A 15,004-nucleotide genomic window follows, 5' to 3' on the forward strand; every position below is an offset into this window, starting at 1 on the left:
TAGCAAAACTTTCCCAAATCTTATTGCACCTAGCTGCAAACACTGTTCACAACCGGCCACATTATTTCACATGGTGTGGACATGTATACGACACAACGCAGACAATTCAGCTACAGTGGATGCGTGGGAGTCCCTCCTGCGTACCACCGAGCTCGCCCAACAGCGCCAGCTCATTTACCGCGCATTGGAGGCCGCAGAATCCCAAGGGATCCTTGCTGACCTTCTCTAAGCAGTGCAACCAGTCTTTCGGCTGGTTCCCCTTCTTTGGGAGTAAATAACGAGTTTATCATCATCATCTTCTGACCTGCAGAATAACTCGTTCTGTACTTCCATTCCAGACAGGGTGAAGCTCAGCTCTCCCGTGACAAGTATTACACAGAGTCGCTCGGGCGTTGTCGTCCGGACGCTTGACGGCAAGGAATATCAGGTCAGCATGCTACAACAACCCTACACACCTGCTTCTGGACTGTACCAGTATATGCGACTTATGTTCCAGCTATTCCCAGCTGCTAGCAATGAGTTCTTATGTGTGGTTTCAAATGAAGCCAACGCCGGGCTGTCGAAGACAGTCTGGCAGATTCTTTTGCAACGAATCCTCGTATTAATACTGAGCATCACTATCTAAACAATTGCTAGCCCCTACGCTATATATATATATTTTTTTTTTCATTCAATTGCTCTGCTGGTTCCTTTGATCTAACAACTATACTGGACGTAGGCTTGTATTACTTTGCGATCGATCCAAGCATAGAACTGCACGCAATCGAAGAAAGACCGAAATGAAGGCTGACGAAAAGAAGCGATCGTTTCCTACTTTTTTTTACTCGCATGATGAACATACAAATATTACGTTGCATTGCTCACGTGATATGCTAGAAAGAAGTGTAGAGTTTCTCTTTTCCAGCATGCAGGGATCCCACTCCTTCTGACTTAAGTGCACCAGACGCATCGGATAGATTGTTATTACCATAAGGGGTTCCGCGTCACACTCTTATCTACCTTTCTTCTTTGGCCGCGACTTCACCAGGGCAGCCACGTCATCATGGCCATGGCCCCACCTATGCAAATGCGAATGCACTACTCGCCCCCGCTGCCTCCGCAGCGGAACCAGCTCCTACAACGGATGCCCATGGGATCTGTATGGAAGTGCCTCCTCTACTACAAGGAAGCGTTCTGGAGAAAGATTGGTGAGCCTGATTCCATCTTTCTTTATAGTGTTTGTCAAGCACAGCAGAAGCGCCGTGATGAGTCAGTGCCACAGAATTCTTTTGCTTATCCCTTGTCCTTGGATCAAAACAGGCTCACGCAGTCCGCAAAAAAAAACAAAAGAACAGGGGCGAGTTCCAAACTAAGTCTGGTACTCTTTCTTTCACATACAATTTTCCCTCTCTGGCTCGTTTCTTGTCAGCTTAAGTTACAGAAAACAAATGTTTTTTTCTTCCAACATAATTTAATATATGCCTCCATTGTCACGCATAGTCTTGTCATTTCTTTAAATACATTCTATGCTCTCAAAATTCCACCCCTTCGCCAAAGAAAGAACCTTAAAGGTCAGCCTTCGTTTAAGTAATCTGTCCTAATCTGCTACTTTAAATGTAAGCGATAGGTTAGGGATATGCCATGGACAGTCTTACGAGATGGTTTGGTTTGGTTTGGTTTGTGGGGTTTAACGTCCCAGAGCGACTCAGGTTATGAGAGACGCCGTAGTGGAGGACCCCTGGTGTTCTTTAACGTGCACTGACATCGCACAGCACACGGGCGCCTTGCTTTTCGCCTCCATCGAAAAGCTGCCGCCGAGGCCGGGATTCGATCCTGCGTCCTTGGGAACAGTAGTCGAGCGCCGTAACCACTGCGCCACCCCGGCGGGGTCGTCCAACGACAGTCCAATGAGCCACCCCTTTCTGGAGAAGCACCTGTCATATCATATATCTTATATAAAAATGTCTGTACTATCCGAGCGCATATCATACTATATGTCATAGGTCATCATATATCCTACTTTGAATAGCAACTAAGGTAGCATGCAAGAATGCGTCTGCTACGTGCTCTGCTATGCCTTCGAATTTTATGCAATGTGCGGCGCTGTTTTAAAATTAGCACCTCTGAAACCATGATGCCGCGCTAATAGTTCCAGCAGAGTGTGGCGCTGAACGGCGGAGAGCTTCGCTTCATCGCTCGTAGTCGTCTATGGACCTATCCGACCCAGTGCAACCACCTTGTGTTTACTGTTGTATGCTTTTGCTACACAAATTGACACATGCAGACGATCGGAAACGGGCCGAGGTTCGACACTATTATTTATCTCACTTAGAGGGCCCCTGCTGTAGCACCTCTGAGAGGCGCTGGCTGCTTTCGGATGTTGAGCACGATGTTGCGCACTTGAATCCCATTAACGACAGCCGCTTTCAGACGGAGGCGATATGCAAAAGCTTCCATGTAAGCGTTATTTCACTGTGCATTAAACTGCACCTCAAGTCCTCCTTTAACATAATAACTGACCCTCTCCAACAGAGCCCTTAATCTTCCGAATGCCTCCTCTCTGGTATGCACGACAACACCAAGTGTCTCCTTGCGACGTCGAAAACCTGTTACTCACTCCTCTTAGCTACTGCTGTATCATTACTTGCTGAAGATGCAGCAGCAATTCGCACACCTCTTGCGACCAGGATCTCGACAAGTATGGAATCTGTAATACATTGCAGTCACATTTAGCGAGTACAACTCCTTGTGCGTGACAAATAATTGCGCATTGTAATCACTATTGCAACAACAATCTAATTTCGCTTCTTGCTCCAAGTTCTCATTGCCATTTTTTACATTCATTACGTACGCCATTCGTCATGAACTGTATAGTTGAGCCGAGCGTCAAAGATATCTAAGACACCGTCGCGATCACAAGAGAAATGCTGGCAATGCAGAAGAAGAGCCCAGACAACCGCGTATATATATGTATGTTTAAATAGTGAATATTCATATAATATATATATTCATGCACAGGTTACAAAATAGCTTTGATCCGACAAGTGTCCGTAAGACTTAGTTAAATTGTTCGCATGCAGGTTACTCCGCTTCTATGCTGTTTACGTTGTCTGAAGACTGTCCGGTTGTTTACACCATTGACGACACCAAACCAGACGGAAAGTACCCGGCCATCATTGGGTGAGTATTGGCCGTCAAAGCGTGTGTGAGTGGTGGCACAGTACAGCACGATGACATCCATTTCGTTCGGGTGAAGGCAGAGAACGAAGAAAAACACTTGAGGTTTATAATGAGCCACATTCAAATTAAGCCTCGATGGCGTTTGCATCGAGGCTCCCTATCGCAGACTGCCACGCCCGAGAAATGTCAATCCGGGGCGAGCACGAGCCGGATGAGCTACCGCATCCGGTTACCAGCTTTCGGGAGATTACCCAGATGTACTGAGAGGAAAAGTGCAGACTGCCAGAACCGCACCCCAAACTCACCAGGCAACAACAGGAGCGCAGGCGGGATCGCTTGCGCATCCCTTACTGATGAACCGCATGTATCCTGCGGAACACGATGTGTTTTGTCCTTTGTGCAAAAAAAAAAAAAAAAGAAAACACCCTGCCGCACGTTTTGGCAGAATGCACAAAACTCAAGACCCCCCCTCCCCCTTTTCCCCTTCCCGCCAATACCCCCAATCCCCAACCCCTTCAGCGATGGGAGACCTTGTTATCCAGCCCCGCCCTATCCATCCAGCTCGCACTGACGGCAGGGGCCAGGAGCTGCTGGGAACATCCGGGTCCCGCAACTAGGGAACCACCCCATCTGGTGCAAACATGCACCACCGAATTATTTCGGGCCGAATAAATGTTGATTCCTCCTTCGATCTCACTCATTGAAATCAGTCGGTAATTGTTGTTCCGCGCCGCGGGAAGCGATGTCATATCGAAAAGGTATTTCAGAATTGTACAAATTGACGTTGTTAGATCTCAAAAACGTTACACAATTTTCTATATTCGTAGGGATACTTGTGTGTATTTTTTTTTTTATTTTGCGAAGACAACATAAAATTCTTCAAGCGGCGTTTTATCTGTGAAGCAATAGAATCGAAACTTTAACCGCCGCAAACGATAACCAATCCCTACACTGTCATATACTTTGCTTTTTTAATGTATTCTTCCGCATATAGAAAATCCTCGCTATGCGCTAATACTTATAGATTAAAAACTTTATTTTTTTCTTTTTTGCACATGCTACTCTGTTATACATTTCCTATGTAATACCTGCTTTCATCAAAAGAGATGGCGTTGGCCTCTGCACGAGAGCTGTTGCATGCCTCTCTTTTCTATTTCGCTCTGTTTTCTTTCTATTTTGAAGTAATGATAATAATAATGACAGAGTGCAATAACGACGACTACCTTACATTAGTTACCGTTTCGTTTGCTTTTTTATGTTCGTTTTTTATTAACTTTCTTTGTGTACCTACAGGCCTCTGGTTTGTAAGTTGTGTATACTTTACTTATGTCCATATATAAACAAAATTTACAACAAAAAAAACGCAAGGGCGTAACTCGCTCATTTCGCCAACTTTGTATATGCTTTCATGCTGACCGGCATTTCCGTCTCCTCCAGGTTTCTACCAGCCAACAAGGCCCGGACCCTAGCGAGTTTGTCACCCGACGCGCGGAAGCAGATGCTCATCAAGGCGTACGCCTCTGCCATGAAGACGGACGAGGCACTTCATGTGAGCTGTTTTTCCTGGTTTTTCTTGAGGGGGGAATATAATTGCTTCCGTGCTGAACAACTCAATGTATCGCTTCCGGTACATCGAGTTGAGACAATCAATATAGCCCTAGGCGATTATATATCTGATCTAATAGCTGCATGGTAATAGACTGGTTTATAACTTTAATGCAGAGGGCTTGTATATGAAAAATTGGTAGGACGACGCTTAGGCTCCGCCTTGAAAGTGGTACGTGGTAGCGTTACCGGATGCCCCTCGCATTGCGTTCTCATTCGTTTCTCCTGCTCTCAAGCCACACAGCGTCCTGCTACTCATAAAATAGCACTGTTATTCGCCCATAGTACGAGGGTACGAGTTTCCTCCCCACGCTCGGTACTCCCTGCTTCGCTCGGTACTCAGCCTTGCAGTCCGCTTTTGCCGCTTGGCATCCGCCTCCCTTACTCGGTACTGAGCGCCTTCAGCCAGAGCCACCTAGACTCTCCCTAGTCAAGGTGGCTCTGCTTCAGCCCGCTTCCGGCGCATGGCGTCCGCTTCACTAGCTCGGTATAGTCAGCATCTTCGGCCCGCTTGTGCCGCTTTGGCTTTGCCTGGCACGCTTCTGTCGCATTGCCTCCGCCTCTCGTGCCAGCATCTCGGCATTTTCGCACCGCTTAGCCCTCATCGCCTTTGCTCGCCTAGCCTTGTCTTTCAATGCTCGCAATTCTTGCCGCAAGGAGAGATGCGAACTGACTTTCAGTAAATGTTGATACTTATTGTCACGGAACTAATTAATGACCGAATGTAATTTTTTAAGCTATGGACGTTGTGGACTTTGAATGAAGCTACGCTACGTTACTCAAAGACAGCGTAATATGGCTTCCGCCAAGGATTTGTAGGAAGTAAGACAAACTATTGCACTGGACTACGGGTGGCTCCGGTTCTATAGCAAGTTTGAACCAGGTGAAAAATACATCTTGTTATCATGTAAAGTTTCTCCATTGTGCGAAGTATACTTGCGTCGTTCTACAAACGTCGATTATTAGTATACTGCTACGATGGCCTCGAAAGCGACCGAGACATATTACCGCAAACCATTCAAATCTGTATTTGTTTTTTTTTTGTTTGTTTGTTTTTTTCGACAGCCGCCGGCACGGCCTTATCGCTCTGATTCTGGCACGGGGATTAGTTCTATATTCTTCGTTTGTTCATGCTCGTTGTCACGATGTGCAGCTTTATCAGATTATTTGTCGCGGAAGATGCTCCGAGACTTGTCTCTAAGATTCCGGCCACTCGCATATGTTTCTGCAATGTTCAATGTTGTGCTAGTCACCGTTTGCGGCTTTATCTCGATGTTTCTTGGCCGCCTTTATATTCAGCGTTGACGTGTGCGACGGGCATTCTTAGCTCAACGACCGACGATCACGTTTATTGTTATCGCCGCCGCCGATTCTCTTAGTTCTTTTGCGGGTGCAAGTCATACCAATAAAGAGATTCGTTTAAGTGCAATGCCAGTGTCTTCATTAGTAGCTACTGGGTCCGTCACCACTACGTTACAATATAGGCGCACGCACTTTTACCTGCCTTTTACACAGGATGGAGTTCACATTCTCTACGCGATCTTTATGCTCACTGCGAGGTAAAACATCACAATTAGTCACCAGGTGGCGGTCTTTTCTGATGTTTTTCTTGTCTTTGGCTGCTGGAGCAAACAACTTTTGCAGTCTGGTGCTTGCGGTACAGTATGCGTTGAACGAGCTACGCCTTCCTAGCTGCGCCTCGCCCTCTCGAACAGCCAAACAAGTACGATTCTTCTTGGCAGAGGTCGGCAGGCATTTTACAAATAGCATGAAAGACAGGAAGTTACTGCAGATGCACAAACGACAGATCGCGGGGGTGACAGGCGTTTTCAGGCCGCTTCCGTCATCTCCTGTGTGTCCTACTCCCCTGATGGGGCTGGGACAGATTGGTCACCGCCGCTTGCGGCGGGGGCTTGCCTGCCACCGAATTTTTATCTGTTGTAGGCCGTCATTGCACCCGCCACTGCTTCGGTGGTGGACGACGGCTGTTGTTGCGGCGCGCGTCTTTCTCTCCCTCTTCTTTTTTCTTTCTTCTTTGTTTTCCCTTCTAGGCCGTCATTGCACCCGCCACTGCTTCGGTGGTGGACGACGGCTGTTGTTGCGGCGCGCGTCTTTCTCTCCCTCTTCTTTTTTCTTTCTTCTTTGTTTTCCTTTCTGTCTGCACGAGGCAGCAGAGGTGGCTCAGCTACAGAGCCAGTAGCACGCCCGTGCATTTTCTTTGCCTTCTTCCTACAGCCACAACAACAACAACAACCTTATATATGCACATGGCAATGTACAGTGGCAGTCACTCCGCCAGTCACAGGCCTGCATATCTCTCTCTCTCTCTCTCTCTCTCTCTCTCTCTCTCTCTCTCTCTCTCTCTCTCTCTCTCTCTCTCTCTCTCTTTTTCTTTCTTTTTTGCTTTGTCTTTTAACACACTCCTTCTTTCTGGTGGGAAGGCGACGTACGGGATATATTTTGAATGTGTAGAATTTGCTGACCGAAAATTTCAACTTGTTCTATGCAGCCAATCCACTACGAGGAGTACAACTGGGCTGGCGAGCAGTACGCAGGAGGCTGCTACACGTGCATGATGCCACCGGGATTTCTCACCACCTTCCGGAAGTTAGCTGCCTTTTCATTTGCTTTTGCACAACCGTGCCTGCAGTAGCGGTATAATGTCCGACAGAACGAGGCGCAAATGGTTTCTGCGAACTGACACACATGCGCGCATGCGCACGCATGCAAACACGCCAGCTGCCGTTGCAGCCAGGTGCTACTGCGTTTTCCTGCGTACGTGGGCTGGGTACCTTTCATGGCTGCCGCATTGCAACGTTTTCAGTTATTTTTATAGAGATAGCGCCGGAAGCCCCAGGGTCATAACGAGATTCGCTGGTTAGTCCACATAATGATAGCGTCAAAGGTACTGACGTCATTCAACCACCATTGTGAAGTACCTCCGAAGAAAGAAAAGAAGGGTAGAGCTTTGACGCAGTTAAACGGAGTTATTAGAAACGCTAATTATTAGGACCGCTAATTAGCACTACTACATGCATCTACCTCACACTACTAGTAACACTATTACTTATAGCCCTGTTCAAATTAGTACTACTAATCATGATTGCTAATTAGCATTTAAATGTCCCGTAATTTTTTTGTTTCATTTTTTGTTCGTGCACCCTGTTTTTCCGCGTCTCTACAGTTGCCCTTGTAGGCAGCGGGCGTGATTATTGCGGTCCAAGCCTTATGCATGTTATGTTACTGGTTACGCATCGAGCTGCTGTCATTCGCCCAATGGTGAAGAAATGCGTGTCCACGCTCCGTTGCATGGTGCATACCGTTCGCGACAACGACCACTCGGCCACCGCGGGCGGGGAAGTAAAGTAAAGCTTCTGTTTCGGTGAAATGGGACTGCATAATTACTGACTGCGATGTTTGAGGTGGTGTCGTTCTATAATTGTGAACAAAACCTTCGCCTTTTACGGTTAAAAAAGCACGCAGCAGGCCGAGCACAGTAGCCTTCTACAGCCAAATCAATTATCAGTGGAAAGAAATTAACGTCCTCCTTTGGGGCAAATAATTGACGTGTTCGACAAAAGCATGCAAAATCGTTAGTGGCCCGTGAACTACAGCATAGAACAGCTTTTTTTTTTTTTTCATTCTCGGTGTGTTCAGAACTGAACATTGCTGCACGTGAAGATATACACCGCATAGTACCCGAGCGCAGACAGAGAGCTGCTTTTAGCTGAAGTTCTATATCTACTGAATTCGACGCAGCTTGAGACGCACGGAAATCAACATCACTGCATTAGCAACGCTTGTTTTCAGTACATTTCATTCGCTGTACTTGCTGCTTATAATGTTTGTTTTTTTTTTTTAATTGTGTTGACACATTGAATTTCACGAGAACAAAATCAACAAAAATCACGCAAATGTTATTTACATACGCAATTTACATGTGACACACTAAAATTCACGCATACACAACAAAGGCTCTAGCCTTGAGAGCCACTCGAAAGGTTCTGCTGCAGCTTTCTGGATTGCCAAAAACCTGTCCACGCTTCCCGAAAATAAATTCTGGCAGGCCGTGCATCTTTATCGCAATCGTATCCCGCCATTCTTGAGCGCCGTATACAATGGAGGCCCACGAGCATAATAAAATCAAGTGGTGCCCCATCCTCACTTTCTACGCATAAGTACCGAATACCATGCGGGTCTAGTGCAAAATCTTTCATTAGCGTTCTTTGCAATACATCCCAAAAGTGTAAAAAAACATGGTATATTGTTTCTGGCTTCCTGCATATTAAACAGTGTGATTCCATGGTATAAAGAATGCCTTTTCCTCCAAAAATGTTTTTTGCCAGCAAGGTTCTGGTGTGCAATTTAAGAAAGGTTTTTGCTGCTGGTGTCACCTGCATTCTTTTTACCCTTTTTAAAACATCTGCCTATAATGGTCAAACAGGTTGAAATCAAAGGCCGACCACATCGCCTGATTGAAGTGGTAGCCCTTTCGAACAGGATGAAAGGATGTCGCTGCTAAAAGAGCGCGCTCTTTCATTACCAAAATTAGATTGCACCATAACCCTATTCAGACGGGCGTGGCTAGCCTTTCTTTTTTTTTTTTTTGCCCACTCACACTACCTCCTGCGGTTTCAGGTCACTGAGCTAACGGACGTTTCCTCTTTGTCAGGCTTGCATTATTAAACACGTACGGAAGGGGGTCCAGAAAAGACAGCAATAACAGTGACCTCATTCTTCAGGGGTCCAGAAAAGCCGGCAATAACAATGACCTCATTCTTCTTCGATGTCTTTCAACGTGCTCTCTAGTAAATAAGACTTGTGCGGCAGTATAAACTGCAGTGTCAATTGCTTGCATTTATCTTTTTCCCCACTGGCATTTCGTGAGCTCAAAGTACGGCGAGGTACCGGGTAACCCCTAAAACATCTGTTTTTAACGGCAACTTTACGCTTGTCATATGGTAAACCTAGGTTTGCCATATGAAAAGCGTAAAGTTGCCGTGATGTCGATATCTATGCACGAGTTCACCAGCTCCAACTGATTAATCGCTCACGATTAGTGATGAACATAGAAATTTCAAATTTTCCTCACAACATTACTGTATTGATGAAACTGCTAGTCAGTGGGCCCCAGTGACATTATTTTGTCCATTGTCTGCAGCGGCATCAGGGAGCCGGTGGGACGGCTGTTCTTCGCCGGCACGGAAACGGCGAGCCAGTGGTCCGGATACATCAACGGCGCCATCCAAGCGGGAGAGCGGGCCGCCAAGGAGGTGCTCCACGCACAGGGAATCATCCCAAAGGAGCGCATATGGGAACCCGAAGCGCCCTGCGACGACGTGAGTGCTTGAATGAGCAGGCTTTGCAGGCGATGTGCATAAACAAAGGAAAGGAAAACACAATGTAACCTAATTCTGCATGTAGACAGTCATTTCTTTCCTTCCTTCCTTCCTTCCTTCCTTCCTTCCTTCCTTCCTTCCTTCCTTCCTTCCTTCCTTCCTTCCTTCCTTCCTTCCTTCCTTCCTTCCTTCCTTCCTTCCTTCCTTCCTTCCTTCCTTCCTTCCTTCCTTCCTTCCTTCCTTCCTTCCTTCCTTCCTTCCTTCCTTCCTTCCTTCTTTCTTTTTATGGGCACTTCTATAGTTTCCATAAATAATTTCCTCCAGAACTCATTATTTCACTACAAAGCTGCTGATTCCAGCAGCATTATTGCGCTATCTTGTAACAACCTAATTAAGCTCTTGCGCTACTCCAAGAAGCAGCAAGTGATCTTGCACCACACTATACATTCAGATCTCATGCTGATAAGTGATTGGGGTGCTGATTAGGTGCCATTACGGCCTTTTTCTTCTTTAATAAATTTGAGTTGTCGCGACCATTGCAGCACGACGAAACGAAACCTCGGGGGAAACAATAAAGGATCTAAAGGGGGCTTGGAAATTCTCAAATTGAAATGTTTGACAACACCTTGGTTGCATTAGCCATGAGAACATTTTGGTTGCATTAGCCAAGGTTCTAAGAAAAGTTTTCTAGAAAGTGCACCGTTCTGCTTCATGCAACTATTTGAAACTGATTCTCTTGTGTGCGGTCGCTTGCGAACCCATCTACAACTCGTCGAGTCTGTGGTTTACACAAAAGCATTTATTTGCTAATTGTCGTTGCAGAAGTTTAGCGCGACGTAAACGCGTCCACTTGCATGGTTTAATACGACGTTATAGCACTTTCATTGCAGTGAAGCTGTTCACATTTTCAACTTCTTTCGGAAGCTGAGAAAAAGCTGTTTTTCTTTTTCTCAATTGCACTGCCCCAAATACTCCGTTGTGTTGTCGTCCACGCAGGTCATACCGGAGATCCCGTTCACGGACACGTTCTGGGAGAAACATCTACCGTCCGTCGGCGTCTTTCTGTCGCTGATCGCATTCCTCGCAGTGCCCGCGGGCGTTGCTGCAGGCTGGGCATTTCTTGGACATCGCTTACCTCGCTTCACTCACTGACCATATTTACGCCACTGTGTGCCAAATATATATACACGGAGTCTGTTCCGTTTTCATCTATACGTGTCCAAAGTTGTCTGTCGAATACTTGCCGCTGTATGACAAAGGAAGCGCTGACACTCGAAATCAGCATAAACTTGGGTTCGAGTCAAGTGAATACTGGCCGGTATACTTCCTCCGAAGCAGTGGTAGGCAACGTAGTTTTGAACATTGTTTAAGCGGGTTGTTTGTAAGGGCGGCTTATACAGCTGCTGCCATATGTGCTTACAAGCGCACTAATGGAGCGCACTAAGGTTTATTTAGTAACTGCCTACTTGGTGCTATCCTTTCGTATGCATTGGATCAGGACTACGAACAACACACATGCATTCCTGCAGTGGGGTAGGCGTGGCGCGGATTGGACAATTATTTTATTAATCCACTCTCCTCTGGAAATTTTTCGTAGAGAAATTTCACTGATCGCGGCGCCGCGTTTATGTACCAACTCATGGCAGATATCTTGCATTTAGGCAATACTCACCACTGCAAAACTACTGCATACCACCCCCAAACCAACAGACTAACTGAGAGTTTTAAAGTGACCATTATGTATGCGGGCGCCGAGCACCGAACATGGGACGACATTCTTCCATATGTATCTTTCGCTTATTCGACACCGCAATTCAAGAACCCTCGTTCCGCCTAGCGCATGACAGAGAAGTTATTGTCATGCTTGACGCGATGCTGCCTCACAAACTAGAGGCCTACACTTGCGAAGATGTTCAAGTCCAGCACATTAGAAGAATTCCGACAGCTGGTAATTGAGACTACTCATCCAATACCGACAGCGCGTCGATCGATGCACGCCGGTACAACCTCCGTCATTGTGACGTTCGTTTCCAACCTGGCGATAGAGCGTGGGTGTGGACTCCAGGTAGCCGTCGCGGTCTTAGCGAGAAGCTCCTCAAAAGTTAGTATGGGTTATACGAGGTGTCCCCCGACTACTGCGCCGGAGTACTTGGTTTCGATCCCGACCGCGGCGGCTGCGTTCCCAGGTGATCTCCAGGTGATCGAAATTACTCTGCAGCCCTCTACTACCGGCTCCTATTTCTCTCTTTCCACTTTCACTCCTACCTCCCTCCCTTCCCTTACGGCGCGGTTCAGGCTCATTCTGGCATTGTGCATGTGGTTCGCGTCAAACCTCACTGTGAACGTTAGGACCACGTATTCTGACTCGGCGCTCTGCGCTCTGCTTACATTGTAACGTTTCAGTTATGCCTAAACGCGCATTGGGACGGTGCGCATTTCGGAGGAGAGAGTAGCCTCACCCGTGCCAACTATATATACTTGCAGCTGCCTGCACGGGGCAGACCGGCGGCAAAGAAGAACGCGAGAGTGCACATGAACTCGGCAGCCACCACTTCATCTGGCTCTCGCTCCTGCGTCTGTTTCCTGCCTAGCTGCTAGTTCAGAACACCCCGGTCCTGTCCTTCTTGGCTGTCGTCTCCGATTACCGCAACAATCCGTGATAATGCTCCCGCATGGGGCATCTGTTAGAGCAGATATTGAGGAGGGCGCCACCACGAACCCCATCACCCACGCTTTGCGTCGCATCACCATGTCCGGGGAAAAGAGGTCCGATGGTTGAGCCGATGCGGAGTTATTGGGCCTTTAAGGCCCTTTTTCGTAAGCAGCGCAACACTTCGGCCCGAGCTTCCCGTAGACGGCACCTCCAGGCTGTCCCGAACGAGGGAAATCTGCAGTCGCCCTTTCTTGCCCTCCTTTCAATCTTTCCTATCCCCTTTCTCAAAACGTTTCTGTCTTCTTTCTTCACGGCATATCCTTTTTCGCGGGCGGCTAGAGTTAACCTTGTTTGAGGTAACCTGCCTTAGTTACTCCGCATTTGGTTATAACGGTGATGTACAACTGGCGTGAGGACTATTTTGTGCCCTATAGTAAGGTTCAGTGCACTTGCACATTCATCCAGCGCCTCCGTGGGGGCGATGGATAAGTCTGCAGGCACTTCGGCGTCGTCAACTGAAAAAGAAAGGCCCTGCTCTCCGGAGCGCGCCAAGAAAGAAAAAGGAAAGAATAGTGGTGGTAAAGATCCACCACCTTAGGTCGCTGAGGAGCTCTCTGGCACACACAACATATATATATGAAGGAAAAAGCCAACAGTCGGCGAGGCCAAAGAAAGCATTGGGGACTGTACCTCTCTTTTTTTTTTTAATTTTTACTTTGGTAATCACATAAAGTAGTAATACAATCTGTTTAGGGGAAAGATAAACACAAAGTAGAAGGAAAAACAACGTGACGATGGTGGGAACCGAACCCACGACCTTCGAATATCGCGTCCGGTGCTCTTCCAACTGAGCTACATCGGCCACTGTCCCACCTGCTAATTTTCTTGGGCATTAATGTTGTCTGTATACGAACCTTGAGAGTGTTCACCAGCGCCACCCTCAACCACATATATATATATATATATATATATATATATATATATATATATATATATATATATATATATATATATTGGAAATTGTGGCTACACATGATAATACATTGGAACGTCAGAGGGCTGCTAAATATTTTTTTAATTCCAACCGAAGCTGCTTTGGGTATAGGAGACGCACCTGAACGTCTAAAACACACTTTTTGAAGCAATATGATGTATTCCAAAATGACCGCTGCCACGGTCGTATGCCTTCAAGCGGTGTGGCAGGAATGGCGGATGGGTCAGTGGCATGTCAACGCTTACGGCTTAAAACGTCTCTCGAAGCTATATCTAATCGTGCCATAATATTTGGTAGAATAGTATCAATTTGCTCTTTATTATATTTTTTCCGACTACCATTTCAGCATCTAAGGGGTTGGAAGTTTAATAGACGAACTACCGGAACCATACTCAATACTATAAGCGACTTTAACGCCCACAACAACTTGCCGTGGTGGTGCATGGTTAGAGCGCTCGACTACTGTGTCCAAGGATGCGGGATCGAATCCCGGCCGCTTTTCGATGGAGGCGAGAAGCAAGGCGTCTGTGTGCGGTCCGATGCCAGTGTACGTTAAAGAAACCCATGTGGTTTAAATTTCCGGAGCCCTCCACTACGGCGTCGCTCATATTCTGAGCCGATTTGGGACGTTAAACCCATTAAACTGTACCAAACCAATTTAACACCCACAATTAACACACTTTGGGGTGATTCTAACTGCGGTTCTCGAGGCCAACAAATAACTCTGGTTATCGCCTGGAGCATGTTTATTTAACAAACAAGAACCTACTTACTACAGACCATTTTACCGAAAACAAACAGGAGAGGAGGAAAGTACTTTTTAAAAGATTCATTGCGCCGGCCCACTGTTGCCAGTCCCGAATGGGCTGCGCATTCGAGTATACCGTCCCTTCTTAGTGGTAATGTCATCGGTACAGCAATGCTCACGTGATCGTGAACAGCACAATCAAAGAAATCGCAAGATGATTGCCGAGAGCGTATACGGGAAGCATGCAACGACAGTCCGAGTGCGACTGTAATTTGTTTCTGCTTCACCGCTTTCCAGCCGATCCTGATTAAATTCGCCTATGAACGTTTCGTGTAAACCATATAGACTGAGTATACGTCGCAGCTACCGACGTCACCAGAGACGGATTCAGGCGCTTGGCCCGAGGCGGTGCTCAAAGTCCTGGCAATGCTAGATCTCGGCATCTTCGTATACCAACGGCAAGCCACGCATGGGCAGCGTTTTCCGGTATATGCAGTGCTGCCTAC

General features: G+C 46.8%; 1 protein-coding gene across 1 annotated transcript in view; it reads left to right on the top strand.

Annotated features, from left to right (window-relative positions):
• Window positions 1-11,315, top strand: part of LOC146185943 (amine oxidase [flavin-containing] B-like) — a 65,014-nt gene extending 53,699 nt beyond the window's left edge. Inside the window, exons 9-15 of the mRNA XM_084606864.1 lie at window positions 339-427; window positions 1,028-1,187; window positions 3,060-3,159; window positions 4,597-4,708; window positions 7,274-7,371; window positions 9,926-10,103; window positions 11,100-11,315. Of these exons, the coding sequence (XP_084462990.1) occupies window positions 339-427; window positions 1,028-1,187; window positions 3,060-3,159; window positions 4,597-4,708; window positions 7,274-7,371; window positions 9,926-10,103; window positions 11,100-11,255 (893 nt within the window). The 3' untranslated portion in view covers window positions 11,256-11,315. The remainder of the gene's footprint in view (window positions 1-338; window positions 428-1,027; window positions 1,188-3,059; window positions 3,160-4,596; window positions 4,709-7,273; window positions 7,372-9,925; window positions 10,104-11,099) is intronic.
• The last annotated feature ends 3,689 nt before the right edge of the window (window positions 11,316-15,004 follow it).

Source organism: Amblyomma maculatum, chromosome 6 (assembly GCF_055883805.1).
Source record: "Amblyomma maculatum isolate TAMU_Amacu chromosome 6, ASM5588380v1, whole genome shotgun sequence".
Lineage (NCBI taxonomy): Eukaryota > Metazoa > Arthropoda > Arachnida > Ixodida > Ixodidae > Amblyomma > Amblyomma maculatum.